The sequence below is a fragment of the Elephas maximus genome, chromosome 20, assembly GCF_024166365.1.
Source record: "Elephas maximus indicus isolate mEleMax1 chromosome 20, mEleMax1 primary haplotype, whole genome shotgun sequence".
NCBI lineage: Eukaryota > Metazoa > Chordata > Mammalia > Proboscidea > Elephantidae > Elephas > Elephas maximus.
The window spans coordinates 52,160,259-52,179,240 of NC_064838.1; the positions used below are offsets into that span (position 1 = coordinate 52,160,259).

Consider the following 18,982-nt stretch of genomic DNA (forward strand, 5'->3'; position numbering starts at 1 on the left):
TTACCAACTCTGACACTAGCCATCCCTCCCACAGCACTCTCTACTTCTATGTTGTCAGACCATACTCACGTTATGGGGTTTATTAGGGAAGTAACAGGTTACAATTCAGCATCAGGAACGACTCAAGATACAGTTCTTCAGTCAGGACAGCTGCTCAGCCGTGGCTGCAAGCAAGCCTCTCTCTTGGCCCCTCAGCTCTCTGCCCCTCAGCCTGGTCCCTGCCCTGCTTGGGCAATTGTTACAAAGTCCTTTAGCTCCACCAAGTGCCCAGTACCCCACTCCACCAGGAAGCCTCCTGCCCAAAGGCGCTCAGCTCTGTAGTCACTTGCTCAGTGGGCCACCCACTGTGTCGTCTCATGCTTATCCCCAGTTCTGCTACCGCCATTCCTCTGCTGCCGCTTCTTGCCATCTCACTTCTCGCCATCTCTAATGTTACAGATCTCTCTGTCTCCTGGGTCTAGGGGGCTCTTGGCGCAGGGACCCCAGGTCCAAAGAATGTGCTCCACCCCAGCTCTTCCTCTTGGTGGTAGTCAGTAAAGTACAAAAATTGCTTCTGGGACTGGCTTCCAGCCTAGCAGCATGGCAAAACTAACCAATCCCCTTGTTAGGGTTCCACGCACCTTATTTGCATTATTAGCAAGCTGTCGAATCCTCTTGGTGGACTACAAGCACATAATTTGCATAGTTTCCACCCAATCATTCTGCGGGAGTTACAAGACCATACATGGCTAGAAAGGTCATATTAAGTAACTCATTGCACTGTAAACCAGTATGCAATAACTACCAAATATTTTCCTCTGGTTCAGTCTCTTCTTTGAAATTTGAGATCTCATTTCTCATGGCTATGAGAGTCCCTGGGTAGCAAAAACAGTTAAGCCCTTGGCTACTAACCGTTAGTGCTGAAGGTATCTGATTGCTCAAGGTAATCACTGTAGTCAATTCTTTCTTGTTCTAGTCCCACAACCAAAAATCACGAAGTTCTATCCCCCTAAAACTCTTGCAATTCCTTTCAGGCCTCTTTGAATCCACTGCTTCTTCCACAGGCCTTCATCACAGCTGAGAGCAGCTTCTTCATGGAGAACTTGCTTTCAAAGTCTCCAATCTCCACCACTTCCAATCCATTCTTCACAATGATTCTGAAGGATTGTTCTAAAACTCAAAATGGACCAAAGCCACTTTCTAATTTCCTACATGCTGTGGTTCCCCATCACAGTTCAAGATAAAACCACTGTTTTTAATACGGTAAACAAGTTCCTTCACGACGTGATTCTAGTTCATCTCTGTCTACTATGCTGTACCCACCCAAAGCTTAGGCCTTGTTGAATGAACTATCTGCAACTTCCTTAAAGTACCAAATTTTCTCAGCCCCTTATGCTTTTGAACATGCTGTTACCAATGCCTGAAAATCCCATCCTCCAGCATTCACCTGAAAAACTCATACTCAATTTTCCAGACTCAGTTTAAAAGTCCTTTCCCCTGGAAAATCTTATTAGAAAAGTCAAAGGCTCTATCCATAAAACTTGCTACAGTGTGAGCCTCCTGAGGACGAACTCTTTGTATTCTCAGGACTTGGCACATAATCAAATGATTAATATTTGCTGAGCTCAAAGCAGTGGGGAAAAGAAGCACTTTTAATAAATGCTGCTGGGATAACCTGATACCAAAAAAAAACCAAACGCAGTGCCGTCGAGTCGATTCCAACTCATAGCAATAACCCGATAAAACCAAAAAAACCAAATCCGGTACCATCGAGTCGATTCCGACTCATAGCGACCCTATAAAGACAGAGTAGAACTGCCCTGTAGAGTTTCCAAGGAGAGGCTGGCGGATCTGAACTGCCGACCCTTTGGTTAGCAGCCGTAGCGTTTAACCACTACATAACCAGGGTTTCCCCGATAACCTGATAGCCACATGAAAAAAGAAAAAAATGAATGCACTTCCCACGATTAATACCAGGATAAATTCTAAATGGATCAGAGAGTTAAGTGTAAAAACTGAAACCCATTAAAAAAAAAAAAAATCAACGCAACAGCATCCAGCTACACAAGTACTAAAGGAAACGTGGCTGAACTCCTTTATAACATTAGAATAGCAAAAAGCTTCCTAATTATGATTCAAAAACCCATCAATATATTTGACTGAATAAAAATAAACATCTGGATGGCAAAAAGTAACATAAGCAAAGTAAACACATTTACAAAGACCAGTAAAACAATAATATTTATTTTAATTTATATTTGAGAGATCAGTTAAAGCAAAATGTTTAGTACAAAAATCAGTGTGTTTCCATATACCAGCAATGAACAATCCGAAAAGGAAATTCAGAAAACAATTCCACTGGAAATACAAGCTAAATGAATAAAATAAAACCAGTTGCCATTGAGCTGATTCTGACTCATGGCAACCCCAAGTGTGTCAGACTAGAACTCTGCTCCATAGCATTTTCAGGGGCTAATTTTTCAGAAGGAGATCACCAGGCCTTTAAGACTTGTACACTGAAAGTATGAAACATTGCTGAAAGAAATTCAAGAAGACCTAAACAAATGAAAAGCATCCTATGTTAACAGATTGGAAGACTCAATATCGTTAAAATATCAATACTACCCAAGGCAACCTACAGATTCAATGCAAAGCCTATCAAAATTTCAACAATCTTTTTTGCAGAAGTGGAAAAGCCAATTGTCAAAATCATACGGACTTGCAAGGGGCCACAAATAACCAAAATAATCTTAAAAATAAGTAAGTAAAGTTGGAGGACTCATACTTCCCCCTTTTAAAACTTACTACAAAGCTCCAGTATTCACAATAATGTGATGCTGGCTTAAGGAGAGACATACAGGCTAATGAAACAGAATTAAGAGTCCAGAAATAAATTCATATAGGACCAATTGATCTTCAACAATCCACTGCCATGAAGCCAATTCCAACTCACAGCGACCCTGCAGGACACAGCAGAACGGCCCAACAAGGTTTCCAAAGATGCAATCTTTATGGGAGCAGACTACTACATCTTTCTCTCTCGGAGTAGCTGGTGGGTTCGAACAGCTGACCTTTCAATTAACAGCCAAGTACTTAACCACTGTACCATGAGGGTGCCTTGCTTTTCACTGAGGATGCCAAATTCATTTGATGGGGAAAGAAGAGTCTCTTCAGCAAATGGTGCTGGGACAACTGGATTTCAATATGCATTAGAATGAAGTTGGACTCCTACCTCACAACGTGTAGAAAAATTAAATCCCAATACATTAAAGACTTAAATATAAAAGCTAACACCATAAAACTCTTAGAACAAAACTTAGGGGTAGATCTTCAGGAACTTGTATTTCACAATGGATTCTCAGCTATGACACAAAAAGCACAAGCAGCAAAAGAAAAAATAAACTGGGCTTCATCAAAATTAAAAGCTTTTTTAGAGAATTTGCAAAAACCAAACGAAAGCTACAGGAAATTGTTTGGTCAGAAAATCAGTAATATCAGATACCAATGCAAGGTCACAGAACAGAACATCCTGATATCAACTCAAATAGGGAAATCACAAAAACAAATTAAGATTAATTTTAAAAAGAAAAAATGCTCAAAACAGGGAATCATTGAAGTCATTATGTAAAAGATCACAATAATCAAAAAGAGGGACTAAATACAGGAGGCATAGAGCTGCTGTATGGAGAGGAAAACAAGGCAATATAGGATGATACAAGTTACGTTTTTACTTAGAAAAATAGGGGTACATATTAAGGTAACCACAAAGAGGTCTAACAATTCCATAACTCAAAATAAAAACCAAGAAAAACATAACGACTCAGCAAACATAAATTCGACTACTATGAAAATGAGGAACACACAAATTACAAAGAAAAACATCTCGGCACGAAAAAGTAAGTGGAAAAATGAAATTGTCAACAACACACACAAAAAGGCATCAAAATGACAGCACTGAACACATACTTATCTACAATTACGCTGAATGTAAATGGACTAAACGCACCAATAAAGAGACAGAGAGTCTCAGACTGGATACAGAACCATGATCCGTCTATATGCTGCCTACAAGAGACACACCTCAGATTTGGAGACACAAACAAACTAAAACTCAAAGGATGGAAAAAATATATCAAGCAAACAACAATCAAAAAAGAGCAGGAGTAGCAATATTATATTTCTGACAAAATAGACTTTAAAGTTAAATCCACCACAAAGGATAAAGAAGGACACTACATAATGATTAAAGGGACAATTGACCAGGAAGATATAACCATATTAAATTTTTATGCACCCAATGACAGGGCTGCAAGATACATAAAACAAACTTTAACAGAACTGAAAAGTGAGATAGACTCCTCCACAATTATAGTAGGAGACTTCAACACACCACTTTCGGAGAAGGACAGGACTTCCAGAAAGAAGCTCAATAGAGACACGGAAGACCTAATTGCTACAATCAACCAACTTGTCCTCAAAGGCTTATACAGAACATGCCACCCAACAGCTGCAAAGTATACTTTTTTTTTCTAGTACACATGGAACATTCTCTAGAATAGATCATATATTAGGTCATAAAACAAACCTTTGTAGAATCCAAAACATCGAGATATCACAAAGCATCTTCTCAGACCACGAGGCCATGAAAGTGGAAATCAGTAACAGAAAAATCAGGGAAAAGAAATCAAATACTTGGAAACTGAACTATACCCTGCTCAAAAAAGACTAGGTTATAGAAGACATTAAGGAGGGAATAAAGAAATTCATAGAATGCAACGAGAATGAAAACACTTCCTATCGAAACCTCCGGGACACAGCAAAAGCAGTGCTCAGAGGTCAATTTATATCGATAAATGCACACATACACAAAGAAGAAAGAGCCAAAATCAGAGAACTGTCCCTACAACTTGAACAAATAGAAAGCAAGCAACAAAAGAATCCATCAGGCACCAGAAGAAAACGAGTAATAAAAATTAGAGCTGAACTAAATGAATTAGAGAACAGAAAAACAATTGAAAGAATTAACAAAGCCAAAAGCTGGTTCTTTGAAAAAATTAACAAAATTGATAAACCACTGGCCAGACTAAATAAAGAAATACAGGAAAGGAAACAAATAACCTGAATAAGAAACGAGATGGGCCATATCACAACAGACCCAACTGAAATTAAAAGAATCATATCAGATTATTACAAAAAATTCTACTCTAACAAATTTGCAAACCTAGAAGAAATGGATGAATTCCTAGAAAAACACCACCTACCTAAACTAACACAATCAGAAGTAGAACAACTAAATAGACCCTCAACAAAAAAAGAGACTGAAAAGGTAATCAAAAAACTCCCAACAAAAAAAAAGCCCTGGCCCGGACGGCTTCACTGTAGACTACCACCAAACTTTCAGAGAAGAGTTAACACTACTACAACTAAAGGTATTCCAGAGCATAGAAAAGGATGGAATACTACCTAACTCCTTCTATGAAGCTACCATATCCCTGATACCAAAACCAGATAAAGACACCACAAAAAAAGAAAATTACAGACCTATATCCCTCATGAACATAGATGCAAAAATCCTCAACAAAATTCTAGCCAATAGAATTCAACAACATACCAAAAAATAATCCACCACGACCAAGTGGGATTTATACCAGGTATGCAAGGTTGGTTTAACATTAGAAAAACCATTAATGTAATCCACTATATAAATAAAACAAAAGACAAAAACCACATGATCTTATCAATTGATGCAGAAAAGGCATTCGACAAAGTCTAACATCCATTCATGATAAAAAACTCTCAGCAAAATAGGAATTGAAGGAAAATTCCTCAACATAATAAAGGGCATCTATACAAAGCCAACAGCCAACATCATTCTACATGGAGACAGCCTGAAAGCATTTCCCTTGAGAACAGGAACCAGACAAGGATGCCCTTTATCACCGCTTTTATTCAACACTGTGCTAGAGGTCCTAGCCAGAGCAATTAGGCTTGACAAAGAAAGGGCATTCGGATTGGCAAGGAGGAAGTAAAATTATCTCTATTTGCAGATGACATGATCTTATACACAGAAAACCCTAAAGAATCCTCCAGAAAACTACTGAAACTAATAGAAGAGTTTGGCAGAGTCTCAGGTTATAAGATAAACATACAAAAATCACTTGGATTCCCCTACATCAACAAAAAGAACAGCGAAGAGGAAATCACCAAATCAATACCATTCACAGTAGCCCCCCAAAACATAAAATACTTAGGAATAAATCTTACCAAAGATGTAAAAGACCTATACAAAGAAAACTACAAAGCACTACTGTGAGAAACTAAAAGGGACCTACATAAGTGGAAAAACATACCTTGCTCATGGATAGAAGACTTAACATAGTAAAAAAGTCTATTCTGCCAAAAGCCATCTATACATACAATGCACTTCCGATTCAAATTCCAATGAAATGTGATGGAGAAACAAATCACCAACTTCACATGGAAGGGAAAGAAGCCCCAGATAAGTAAAGCATTACTGAAAAAGAAGAAGAAAGTGGGAGGCCTCACGCTACCTGATTTTAGAACATATTATACAGCCACAGTAGTCAAAACAGCCTGGTATTGGTACAACAACAGACACATAGACCAATGGAACAGAATTGAGAACCCAGATGTAAATCCATCCATATATGAGCAGCTGATATTTGACAAAGGCCGAGAGTCAGTTAATTGGGGAAAAATAGTCTTTTTAATAAATGGTGCTGGCATAACTGGATATCCATTTGCAAAAAAATGAAACAGGACCCATACACCTCACACCATGCACAAAAACTAACTCCAAGTGGATCAAAGACCTAAACATAAAGACTAAAACGATAAAGATCATGGAAGAAAAACTAGGGACAATGTTAGGAGCCCTAATACAAGGCATAAACAGAGTACAAAACATCACTAAAAATGACGAAGAGAAACAAGATAACTGGGAGCTCCTAAAAATCAAACATCTATGCTCATCTGAAGACTTCACCAAAAGAGTAAAAGAACACCTAGAGATTGTGAAAGAATTTTCAGCTATGACATCTCTGACCAGCGCCTGATCTCTAAAATCTATATGATTCTGTTAAAACTCAACCACAAAAAGACAAACAACCCAATCAAAAAGTGGGCAAAGGATATGAACACACACTTCACTAAAGGAGATACTCAGGCAGCTAACAGATACATGAGAAAATGCTCTCCATCATTAGCCATTAGAGAAATGCAAATTAAAACTATGATGAGATTCCATCTCATTCCAACGAGGCTAGCATTCCAACGAGGCTAGCATTAATCAAAAAAACACAAAAGAATAAATGTTGGAGAGGCTGCAGAGAGACTGGAACTCTTATACACTGCTGGTGGGAATGTAAAATGGTACAACCACTTTGGAAATCTATCTGGCGTTTTCTTAAAAAGTTAGAAATAGAACTACCATACAACCCAGAAATCCCACTCCTCGGAATATACCCTAGAGAAATAAAAGCCCTTACACGAACATATATGCACATCCATGTTTATTGCAGCACTGTTTACAACAGCAAAAAGCTGAAAGCAACCAAGGTGTCCATCAACGGATGAATGGTTAAATAAATTATGGTATACTCACACAATGGAATACTATGCATCGATAAAGAACAGTGACGAATCTGTGAAACATTTCATAACATGAAGGAACCTGGAAGGCATTATGCTGAATGAAATTAGTCAGATGCAAAAAGACAAATATTGTATAAGACCACTATTATAAGATCTTGAGAAATAGTATAAACTGAGAAAAACATACCCTTTTGTGGTTATGAGAAGGGGGAGGGAGGGAGGGAAGGTGGGAGAGGGTTATTTACTGATTAGTCAGTAGATACGAGGCACTTTAGGTGAAGAGAAGGACAATACTCAGTAAGGGGAAGGGCAGCTCAACTGGACTGGACCAAAAGCAAAGAAGTTTCTGGGATAAACTGAATGCTTCGAAGGTCAGCAGAGCAAGGGCAGGGGTTTGGGGACTATGGCTTAAGGGAACTTCTAAGTCAATTGGCAAAATAAATTCTATTAAGAAAACATTCTGCATCCCACTTTGAAGTGTGGCGTCTGGGGTCTTAAATGGTAACAAGCGGCCATCTAAGATGCATCAATTGGTCTCAACCCACCTAGAGCAAAGGAGAATGAAGAACACCAAGGTCACATGATAACTATGAGCCCAAGAGATAAAAAGGGCCACATGAACTAGAGACTTACATCATCCTGAGACCAGAAGAACTAGTTGGTGCCCGGCCACAACCAATGACTGCCCTGACAGGGAGCACAACAGACAACCCCTGAGGGAGCAGGAGAACAGACCCCAAATTCTCATAAAAAGAGAAGACTTAATGGTCTGACTGAGACTAGAGGAATCCCGGCGGTCATGGTCCCCAAACCTTCTGTTGGCCCACGACAGGAACCATTCCCGAAGACAACTCATCAGACATGGATGAGACTGGACAATGGGTTGGAGAGAGATGCTGATGAAGAGTGAGCTACTTGTATCAGGTGGACACTTGAGACTGTGTTGGCATCTCCTGTCTAGAGGGGAGATGGGAGGGTAGAGAGGGTTAGAAACTGGCAAAACGGTCACAAAAGGAGAGACTGGAAGGAGGGAGCGGGCTGACTCATTGTGGGGAGAGTAAATGGGAGCATGTAGTAAGGTGTATTTAAGCCTATATGTGAAAGACTGACTTGATTTGTAAACTTTCACTTAAAGCACAATAAAAATTATTTAAAAGAAAATCAAAAGCTTTTGTGCATTAAGGACATCAAGGAAGTTAAAAGACAAGCCTCAAAATGGGAGAAAATACTTGGAAATTATGTAAAAGGATTTAACATCTGTAACATATAAAGAACTACAACTCAACAACAAAAACGCAACTAAAAAATGGGCAAAACACTCAAATAGACATTTCTCCAAAGAAAATACACAAGTTACCAAGGAACACACGTAAAGACGTTCAACGTGAAGTCATTAGGGAAATGCAAATCAAAGCCACAGCGAGGTAACAACTGACACACACCAGAACGGGTATAATTAAAAAAAAGGAAAATAACAAGTGCCAGTGAGGATGTGGAGAAATTGGAACCCTTGTATATTTCTGGTGGTAATGTAAATGGTACAGCCATTGTGGAAAGCAGTGTGGAGCTAAACATACAACTGCCAAAGGACACAGCAATTCTATTCATAGGTATATACTCAAAGGAACTGAAAACAGGGATTCAAACAGATACTTGTACACCAATATTCATTACAGGACTATTCACAACAGCAAAAAGATGGGAACCTGAATGCCCATCAACAGATGAATAGATAAAATGGGCATACCAACCCAGGGGCAAGGACGAGAAAGGAGGGGACGGGAAAGCTTGTAATAGGAAACCCAAGGTCAAGAAAGGGAGAGTGCTGACAACATTGTGGTGCTGGTAACCAATATAAATATGCGTAAAAATTGTTTAATGAGAAGCTAGTTTGTTCTGTAAACTTTCATTTAAAAGTACAATTAAAAAAACAAATAGATAAACAAAGTATGGTATATCCATACAATGAAATATTATTCAGCCAAAAAGAGAAATTAAGTTCTGATACATGCTGCAACATATAGAAACCTTGAAACTATCATGCTAAGTGAAATAAGTCAGACACAAAAAGACAAATATTTATAATCCCACTTATATGAAATACCTACAATAGGCAAATACACAAACAGAAAGGAGAGTAATGGTTACCGGGGAGGTAGGGGCAAGGGGAAATGGGGAGTTAAGGGGAAAAGATTCACCAAAAACACAGTAAAATATTATTTAAAAAAAAAAAAAAGAGAGAGAGAGAAGAGGAAAAAAAGTGATGAAAAAAGAACACCCAATGAGAAGCATTTGAGATTTTAAAAAGTTTATCAATTAGATTCAATAGAGGCAGCGAACAGCAGACTAGAAGCTCACAAACCTAAGTTGGTGAAACGGAAGGTGGAAATTTTAAGAAAAAATATGACAAGTAGCTCCTGGAGATCTAATATTTATACAGAGTTCAAAAATATAAATAAATGAGTACAGGATAGCAGAGTTCTGAGCTAAAGAAACATAACTGAATCTTCAGATCATGAGTTATCACACCTGGACATATTTCTGAATTTCAAAGATGAGTATAAAAAAGGAAGAAATAAACAGAGAGTATCAAATTTTTCTCTCTCCAAAATGAAACATTAAGAAAAAAACCTAAAAAAAAAAAAAGAGGGCATAAAACCTACATGCCCAGCTACCATTATTAAACATTTTGATCAAAGATTCTACAGAAGAATCCTGATCAAAAGGGAGAAAATATAGAACAGAATTCCAATTTCTCAGTAATCCAGATTTTCTGGAGCCATGGAGGCTGGATGAATCTCCCCAAAACCACTGCCCTGAAATAATCTTTAAACTTCAAACTAAAAATGTACCCTGAAGTCTTCTTTAAAGCAAACAATAGTTTAACTTAACTAGTAAAGAATGTCTGCCTTGAATATTATGCTCTTTTAAGATCTATATGGAATCAAACTGACAACAGCAACTTGAAATATAAGATAGGAGCCTCAGGGGACAGTGAGTTTACGTTAATGGGGAGGAACAACTCAAAAGAGGAGGGTGAGAATGGTTGCACAACTTGAAGAATGTAATCAATGCCGCTGAATTGTACACGTGGAAACTATTGAACTGGTGTATGTTCTGCTGTGTATATACTCAACAACAACAACAAAGGACAATAAATCATTAAAAAAAAAAAAACCCCACAGATTTCAAAAGGAAAGAAAGCAAAATCCAGCACTTATACACTAAGCCAAATGACTAGCCAAAATATCAACTCTAAGGACAGCAGAATTATATTCTCAAATAAGCTCAGAAGATATTCCACCTACAATACATCCACTCATTTATCAACATGGTTAGGTTCCAAAGATCAGGTCGTTATATGAAAATCTGTATTATGCAAAAATGGAGGATGACCACATCAGATCACAAAATGGAGGATGACTATGTGATTATATAACCGTCAAATTACTCATGACTTAACTGCCAAATTACATCATTACGGAATGGCTAAAACCACTGAGAATCATGTCCCAGCCAAGTTAACATATAACCTTAACCATCACAGCCAACATTTCTCTCACCTCGCATCTCGGCATTTGTTAATGCCAGACATACGTCATTAATGCATACAGTGGTCAGACAGTAGATTTTTTTTACCATTGTCCTAAATGCAAAATGTCAGATAACAAGATAGTGAGAATTGGGTATATATAAAAATTTCAAGAAATAGTATTCTAGTCATAACATCTAAATCAGAAGCATGGAGAAGATTGCTACAGTGTACACTATGGGGAACCAGGACATAGTAGAACCATGACATAGTAAAATGCTAACAGCTGAATCTACCTAACAACTGTTGATATGCTTAATGCAAATGTTGAGTGATTCCTGGAAGAGAAACTTCTTGCAATTAAAAAGCAATATATAATATCCTATAGCTAAAATTCTGTTCAGATTTCTGTTTTTTTTTCCATTCTATGGGCCAGTAACAAGAAAGGAAACACCTGTAGGCTGCAGTCAAGAGTACAGAGACCAAAGATATGACAGTGCTATACAAATACACTTACAGGGAGTTTGGTGAAGGCCGGATTGGTGACATGCTTCCCAAAGGCGTCTTCCTGGAACTGAAGAAGCTGTACCACCAGCCCAGCCAGGGTTTTATTGGTAGGAGCATCAGCGTGAACATACTGCAAGATAAAGGCAGGGACTCAAAAACTGATACAAAGGTGCGGAAAAGAACTGCCCTACCTCCCAGTACCTAAGCCCTGGCACTATGGCAGATTTATAGATGAGACATGGACTGCAATAAAGGAGCTTACAATAACAATGTGAAAAGTTATCCAGCATGATGGGGATAATGTCAGAAGGCCAAACCAGCAGTACAGACAGAAAGCTTGCTTCACAGTAAAGAAAGATAATGGGTAACATGAAGAGAAAGCATGAATATGATAAACTCAATCAAATGTAAAGTTTAATTTGGTACTAAATCTTCATTACCTTAAGAAGCCAATCCATTCCATGTTTTTTAAAAACTTCCAATTTTGAGCAGGAAAAACACCTCTACTATCTCAACTTCACAAAAGACAATGAACGACTAAGTTTTTCTTCCTGAAGCAAACCTCCTTCTAAGTATCATCCAACATATCCAGGTTAACTGGTCTGTTTCTCCTATAATAATTAAGTCATTTGTATACAGCAAAATCACATCAACTGCACAGTCCTCCATTAGTATACATTAAGCTGAATGGCTTCCAATTTGTGCTACTGCCAAATAAATAGCTTAAAAGAGCAATTATCCTTAAAGCTTAGACTCCTCCCAAATTTTGATTTTTTCCAGTACATTAGTTTTCTAACGTAAATGAAACAGCCAGCATGCAGCTAATCTCATTGAAGACTCAGCGTGTCTTTGAGTAGATTTCAACTCTTAGCGGCCCGACAAAAAAAGAGCAGAACTGCCCTACAGGGTTTCCTGGGCTGCAATCCATAGGGTCACTATGAGTTGGAATCGACTCTACAGCACACAACAAGAAGAATCTTTACAGGGGCAGATCACCAGGTCTTTTCTCCCAAGGAGCTACTGGTAGGTTCAAACCACCAACCTTTCGGTTAGCAGCTGAGCTGCTTAACAACTGTCCCACCAAGGCTCCTTGAAGACTGCTTTATTTTACACAAAATCTTCAAGATGACAGGTCAGCAAAATCCAACCTGCTGCCCTTTTTTATATATAGCCCACAAGCCAAGAATGGTTTTCACATTTTTTAAAGGGTTGAAAAAAATTAAATGAATAATATATCGTAACATGTAAAAACTATGATATTCAAATTTCACTGCCCATAAATAAAGTTTTATTGGAGCATAGCCATGTTTATTCGTTTATGTATTATCTATGGTTGCTTTCATGCAACAGCTGAGTTGAGTAGCTACAAAGCCTAAAAATACATGCTATCTGGCCCTTCAGAGAAAAACTCCTCACCCTTGCTCTAGATGACTTCTTTTTATCCTTATAAAAGCTTTTCTTTTATAATACTTCAAGGATGTTCTATAAAAATACATTCTCCTATGGCCACAAAATGACACACGTGCCACACAGACATCAAAAACTGGAAGCAAGTCTCCCACAACTAAGCATATAGGATGTCGATTATGTCGGTCTAAAACAATGGTTCTCAGATTTTAGCATGCATGACATCACCTGATTGTCGGCCCCACCCCCAGAGTTTCTGAACCACTGGGCCTTTTCTTTCTTAATCCATTTCAAATTATTACTAGATATATCTCAGTTAGAGAATAACTTTCTATGATAATTTAAGTTAAAAACCAACTGAACAATTTTTTGAATGTTAACAACTATTTACAATTCCCTTTCCTATAAAATATTGCCAATTCCCAATCGAAACTAGCAAGTCTCCTCTTTTGACTGCACACTTTCAAGTGAAATTTCAACATCATTTGTCCCCAATTTACTCAACATACTTAATCTTTAATAGGTAATAATTAGTAAGAAAGTAATTAGTAATGCTCAACATATTATAACAATCTTTAATAAAGAACAAACTCAAGTTTATTCTACAGACTAGCAAAATAAACTGTACATATCCACATGATAACTTCATAATCTTTAACGAGTACAGGCTTCCCAAAGGGGGAATATAATGTAGTTTTTTTGCATATGGTAATGTAACACAAAAAATTAATAACTACAGTTTTTTAAGTTTCAGATAATTATAGATAACTAAACAATGCCAAATGCTGAAAACAAAAAAGACAACATTCTAGAGGAAGGCTATTCAGCTGAACCCAAATCAAACTTTCAGGCAAAAGGTAATTTTTGGTAACTGCAGGAAAATGGTCTTGCATAAGTTCTCAACTTTGCTATTATACATGTTTTCATTCCATATATTCTGAGATTCAGAATAAGAAAGGTTTCATGCAAATAGTCTATACACTCAAAAGAAAGACAGCCAGGTTGAAAGCCAAAGATGCCACCTTAGCTATTTTAAAGTCCAGTTTTTGTTTTTGTTTTGTTTTTATTGTGCTTTAAGTGAAAGCTTACAAATCTAGTCAGTCTCTCATACAAAAATTTTTACACACCTTGCTATATACTAATTGCTCTCCCCCAATGAGACAGCACACTCCTTCCCTCCATTCTCTCTTTGTGTCCATTGCACCAGCTTCTGACCCCCTCTGCCCTCTCATTTCCCCTCCAGATAGGAGATACCAACATAGTCTCAAGTGTCCACCTGACCCAAGAAGCTCACTCTTCACCAGCATCCCTCTCCAACCCACTGCCCAGTCCAATCCCTGTCTGAAGAGTTGACTTTGGGAACAGTTCCCGTTAAAGTCCAGTTTTTAAACTATAAAAATTTCACTCTGGTTAGATACCTTTTTCCAAATCATCCAAAAAAAATTACCAAACTAGAAAATGTACTTAAGAGGTGGCATATTTAATTCATAAATAAAATTTGACATTAATATATCAGTGTAAGCTACGCCTCACACCCATTCAAAAAGCAGGCAATATATAACTATGGGGTTTTTAAATCAACTTAAAAACTTCAAATTAGTTAACACTGAAATTTAAATCTAATTTAACCAATAAAAATAACGCCAACTGACCATGAGTTATGTGGCACAAATATCACTATTACCTCAAATTTATATAACCCCAACCTCTAGGGATTATCTCATTTGATTCTAACAGTCCTATGGAAGTCAGTCTTACTCCCAACTTACAAATGAAAAAATTAAAACATATAGAAATGAAGTGATCTGCTCAAGGGCCCCAGTTAGTAGTACAAAGAAGTACTGAATTCACTCTTCCAACCTAGTGTAATGTTTATTTCACTATTCCGTACTGATATGAAAGCTGACTTCAACTGCTTCCAAAAATATCACCTAATGCATAAAAAATCCTTAACTTTCAAAATGCTGAATTTTAACCAAGAAAAAAATAAGCATTATATATAGACTCCTTCAGTCATAAACACATCTTTTGATCAAAAAAGTCCAACACCACCATTGTTTTACTTTTAAAAAGTTAACTTCATTAAAGTACTTTGATTAAGCAAGTTAGCTAGACAGGTGTAGGAGGCTTTATCAATAAGTCTGTTTTATATTACGTATGGCATTAATGAAGTAGCAAAAGTTTAACTTTTCCCTGGGCAATCCTACTACAGCAAATGTCCTGTCAAACAAACAAAGAACAAAGCATTTAACTCTTATTAACTGTTAATTTGTATAAATCACATCAAAACGCCTTCCTCAGGCAATCTAGTCCAACTTTATTCATCATCCTTAAATCTAAATCATTCTGAAATCTTAAATCTTATTTCAGAAATAAGTCAAACTTTGGGAAAACACTCCCTTTGGAGCTTAACACCTCCAAGTTACTGGAATTGAATCCATTTGAGATCAGCAGTGCAAAGGCTTCATCGTCTGAAAATCCCTCAGAAACTACTTACAATTTCCTTTCCTATAAAATGTGGTCAACCTTATATGAAAAGATGTACATCTCTCATCTTTACCAGTTAGGATGAAGGACACGTACCCAATAATACCTGGAAGGCAGCTTAGATAGGGCATGAGCAAGCCTCTGCACTGCTACTGGACTGAAAATGCAACCTCAGGCAAACAGTGAACCTCCCGTGTTTCACTAAGGTTGTCAACTCCTTTCACCCATTTGAAGTTCACCACAGTCAAAAAGTATTCACCCTCCCTCTGTTGCTAGACCAAATTTATCAATAAAGCCTTAAATGAATAGGTTCCTAAGCCTAGTTAATCTGTTCATTTATTCAACAAATACTAACTGAACACCTACTAAGAGCATTTAAAAACAAAGAGAAAGAAGCTCTCTCTTAATTTGAAACTGCCTGGGTTTAATTCACAAGCAGGTATCTATGTGTATCTCTTCCCACAGATTGTGAGTTCCTTCAATCGAGAGATTGCAGGCAGCAAAAAGATTCTGGGCTTTGCAGCCAGGTGGACTGTCACTGAATCCCTAATTTGCTACTCCTAACCATGATCTTGAAGAAGTTACTTAAATCCAGAGCTTCACATTTCTATTATTTGTAAATAAATAAATAAAATCTTTACCTTTCAGGACTGCTGTGAGGATTTAAATATTGGATATGTGACATATGGTAAATGCTCAGTAACTGAATACATGGAAAAAACCATTAATAAAAATGGAACTAGCCATGTCACCTTAATTCATTCAGCTGCTGATATTTAAGTTGTAGCTGCTCTGAAAATGTAGCACTGAAAGCAACAGAAATGTTTAGTTAAAACTCATCAATGTGCATACCAAGCAGAAATATACTGTGTAGAAAAGAAGCCAAGAGCTTTCTAGTTAGTATTTCCATCACTCCAACACCACTCCCAGAGGCTGGTAGGATTCTGGCTGCCAGGCCTGACACGGAATACAACTGCGAATCTGAGCAGGCCCAAGAAATCTGCTCTAGCTTCACAAGGCCCTAGATAAGTCAAGCCTAACTTTGACTCTACCTTTAAGGCCTCAGAGACACTGAGCCAACCTTAGTCAAGTGGCTTCAACATCACAAGGAACCTTTTAGTTAGCCTCTCAGCCATTTTCTCACCCACCTAAACAAATCTCTGAAGGATTATCCAAGTCTAAAGCTGCCCTCCTAAAACTGGGTCCAAGCTGACCCACACTGAGAATTTGGAAAGGTGGAAGTGACTATTTATTTGCCCTTTTCCATTCTCTTCCTTATACTCAAAAGGATAATTCTCCTCAGTATTTTCTTTTTTAAAGCTACACTAAATTTAAGACCCAAAGTATTGGCTGAAGGAAACCTGATAAAAAGAAATATTTTCACAATATACCCAATTCTCTTAGCCACTTCCAGAAGCTCTGTAACCTATCAAAAAAAAGTGACCAATTTATCACTACACAAATGAGTACAATACTGTCTACTTACATGTAGATGAGAAAAACTACAGTCCCAAATACGACTCCCATACTAGAAAAGTCAAATGATATAACTGCCTCTCACTTCCTACAACTTCAGATAAAAAAAAAAAAGTCATTTCTGAATGAATCACAGTGTGATGGGGAAGGAACCCAAGACCCCTGCCCATGCCGAACAACTGCCAAAAGCTGGCAGGCTTCACCGCACTGTAGGCCCCAAACGAATAGGTTCCTGGACTAGTTTATCTGTTCATTCACTCAACAAATATTTACTAAACTACTACTAAGGGTGAGGCACCCAACACAAACCGCCTTCCAGAACACACGGTGGTAAACAGGCCTGACAAGGTCCCTGCCCCGCCCTGCTATGGTCCTCAATGAGGGAAATTACAGAACTGAGAGAAAGCTCCAAAAACTTGTCGTGGGCACAGAGAGTGTTTTTAGCTGTTTGCCTCATTACACCTTCTAATGGAGTCATTCCTGAATTAAAAACATTTGTTAAGGGGTTAAGCGGCAACTTTCAAAACCACTTCTTCAGCAGAACTTACATTCCAAAAACAGACGACCATCAGGTAAACGAAAAATAATTTCAGAGAGTGGTAACCACTAGTACGAAAACGATAGGAAGTGGAGTGATCTAATATAAATGGGGTTCTCTAGAAGGCCACACTGAAGAACACATTGAGTGCAAGTAAACATTAACCTTTGTACTCAGAACCAAAAGCACAACGAAGTAAACACTATCATTTTTAAAAATTAGTTCTCATCAAGACTATACTTCATTTTATTGACCTGTTGTTAACTTCCGAGTAAAACCTTCCATGCCCAAACCCACTGCCGTCGAGTCGATTCCGACTAATAGCGACTCTATAGGACAGAGCAGAACTGCCCCACAGATTTCCGAAGAGCGCCTGGTGGATTCGAACTGCTGATCTTTTGGTTAGCAGCCGTAGCTCTTAACCACTGCGCCACCGGGATTACCAAACCTTCCATAGCCCCCCCCTTTTTTTTTTAAGCAAATCAACAACAGGTAGTAAAACCTGTGTTACCTCACTAGACTTCGGAGTCTCAGTCTCTAAACAAAACTTGAGCTGCGTTTACAAGGCTGGCTGAGTTTTTAATGATCGTTGTTCACGCATCTAACGCAACTAACAAAAGAGAAAGACTCACACCCTCTGTGCCCTGGGCTCAGCCAGCTCCCGCACACTAGGGAACGCAGCTTTCGCCCGGGGTGCGTGGGCTCGCGAGGGCGTGCCGGCCCCGGCGGGCCCAGGTCCGGCCGCCGCGGAGAGTGGACAGCGGGGGCGTGGCGGCCCCGGCGCCGGCCTTTGTTGTCCCTCGTGGCGCGCGGAGGGGGAGGGGCGGCCCGAGGCCCGCGAGGCCAGTAGCCGCTCCCGGTCCCCGGCGCGTGCCCTCCCGGCGCCCCCCGGGCGCGCGAACCCACCTTCTTGTAGTGCTTGCCCAGCCAGACCCGCACCGAGTCCAGCTGGGACACCGTCTCCGGGCTCTCCCAAAACTTGCTGGCCGGGCCCCCGTCCTTCCGCCGATAAACGGCCAGGCCCGCAGCTGCCGCCGTGCCACCCGCGCCCGCGCTGCCCGCTGCCGCCCCCGGCCCTCCACCGCCCGCCGCCGCGGCCATCGTGGCCGTCCGTCGTCCCCACCGCCCGGCCTGCCCGGGCCCTCGCGCTGCTTCTCCTTCGCACCCGCGCGCGCGCGCGACGCCGCCACCTCCGCCTCCCAGCCCCGCCCAGCCAACCCCCTTCCGGCGCGGATGCCCGGCCCCGCCCCATCTCGGGCTGGCGCCCTAACCGACGCGAGCACGCGCACACGCATGCGCAGCACTCCCATGCACACAAGCATGCGCAACACTACCACCCGGCGTGCGACTTCGGACGAGCGCTTCTGCCCGCCTCTTCCTGCAGTTTACGCTCTCCGCTTCCCCCGTTGGGCGTCGGCACGCCTCGCTCTTTCCCTGGTTCC

General features: G+C 39.6%; 1 protein-coding gene across 2 annotated transcripts in view; it reads right to left on the bottom strand.

The window, feature by feature from the left end:
* Positions 1-18,656, bottom strand: part of SMARCC1 (SWI/SNF related, matrix associated, actin dependent regulator of chromatin subfamily c member 1) — a 172,249-nt gene extending 153,593 nt beyond the window's left edge. For both annotated transcript variants that reach the window (XM_049863561.1, XM_049863560.1), the window contains exons 1-2: positions 18,447-18,656; positions 11,643-11,762 (exon numbers count right to left, since the gene is read on the bottom strand). In XM_049863561.1, the coding sequence (XP_049719518.1) occupies positions 11,643-11,762; positions 18,447-18,641 (315 nt within the window). In that variant the 5' untranslated portion in view covers positions 18,642-18,656. The remainder of the gene's footprint in view (positions 1-11,642; positions 11,763-18,446) is intronic.
* Between the last annotated feature and the right edge of the window lie 326 nt (positions 18,657-18,982).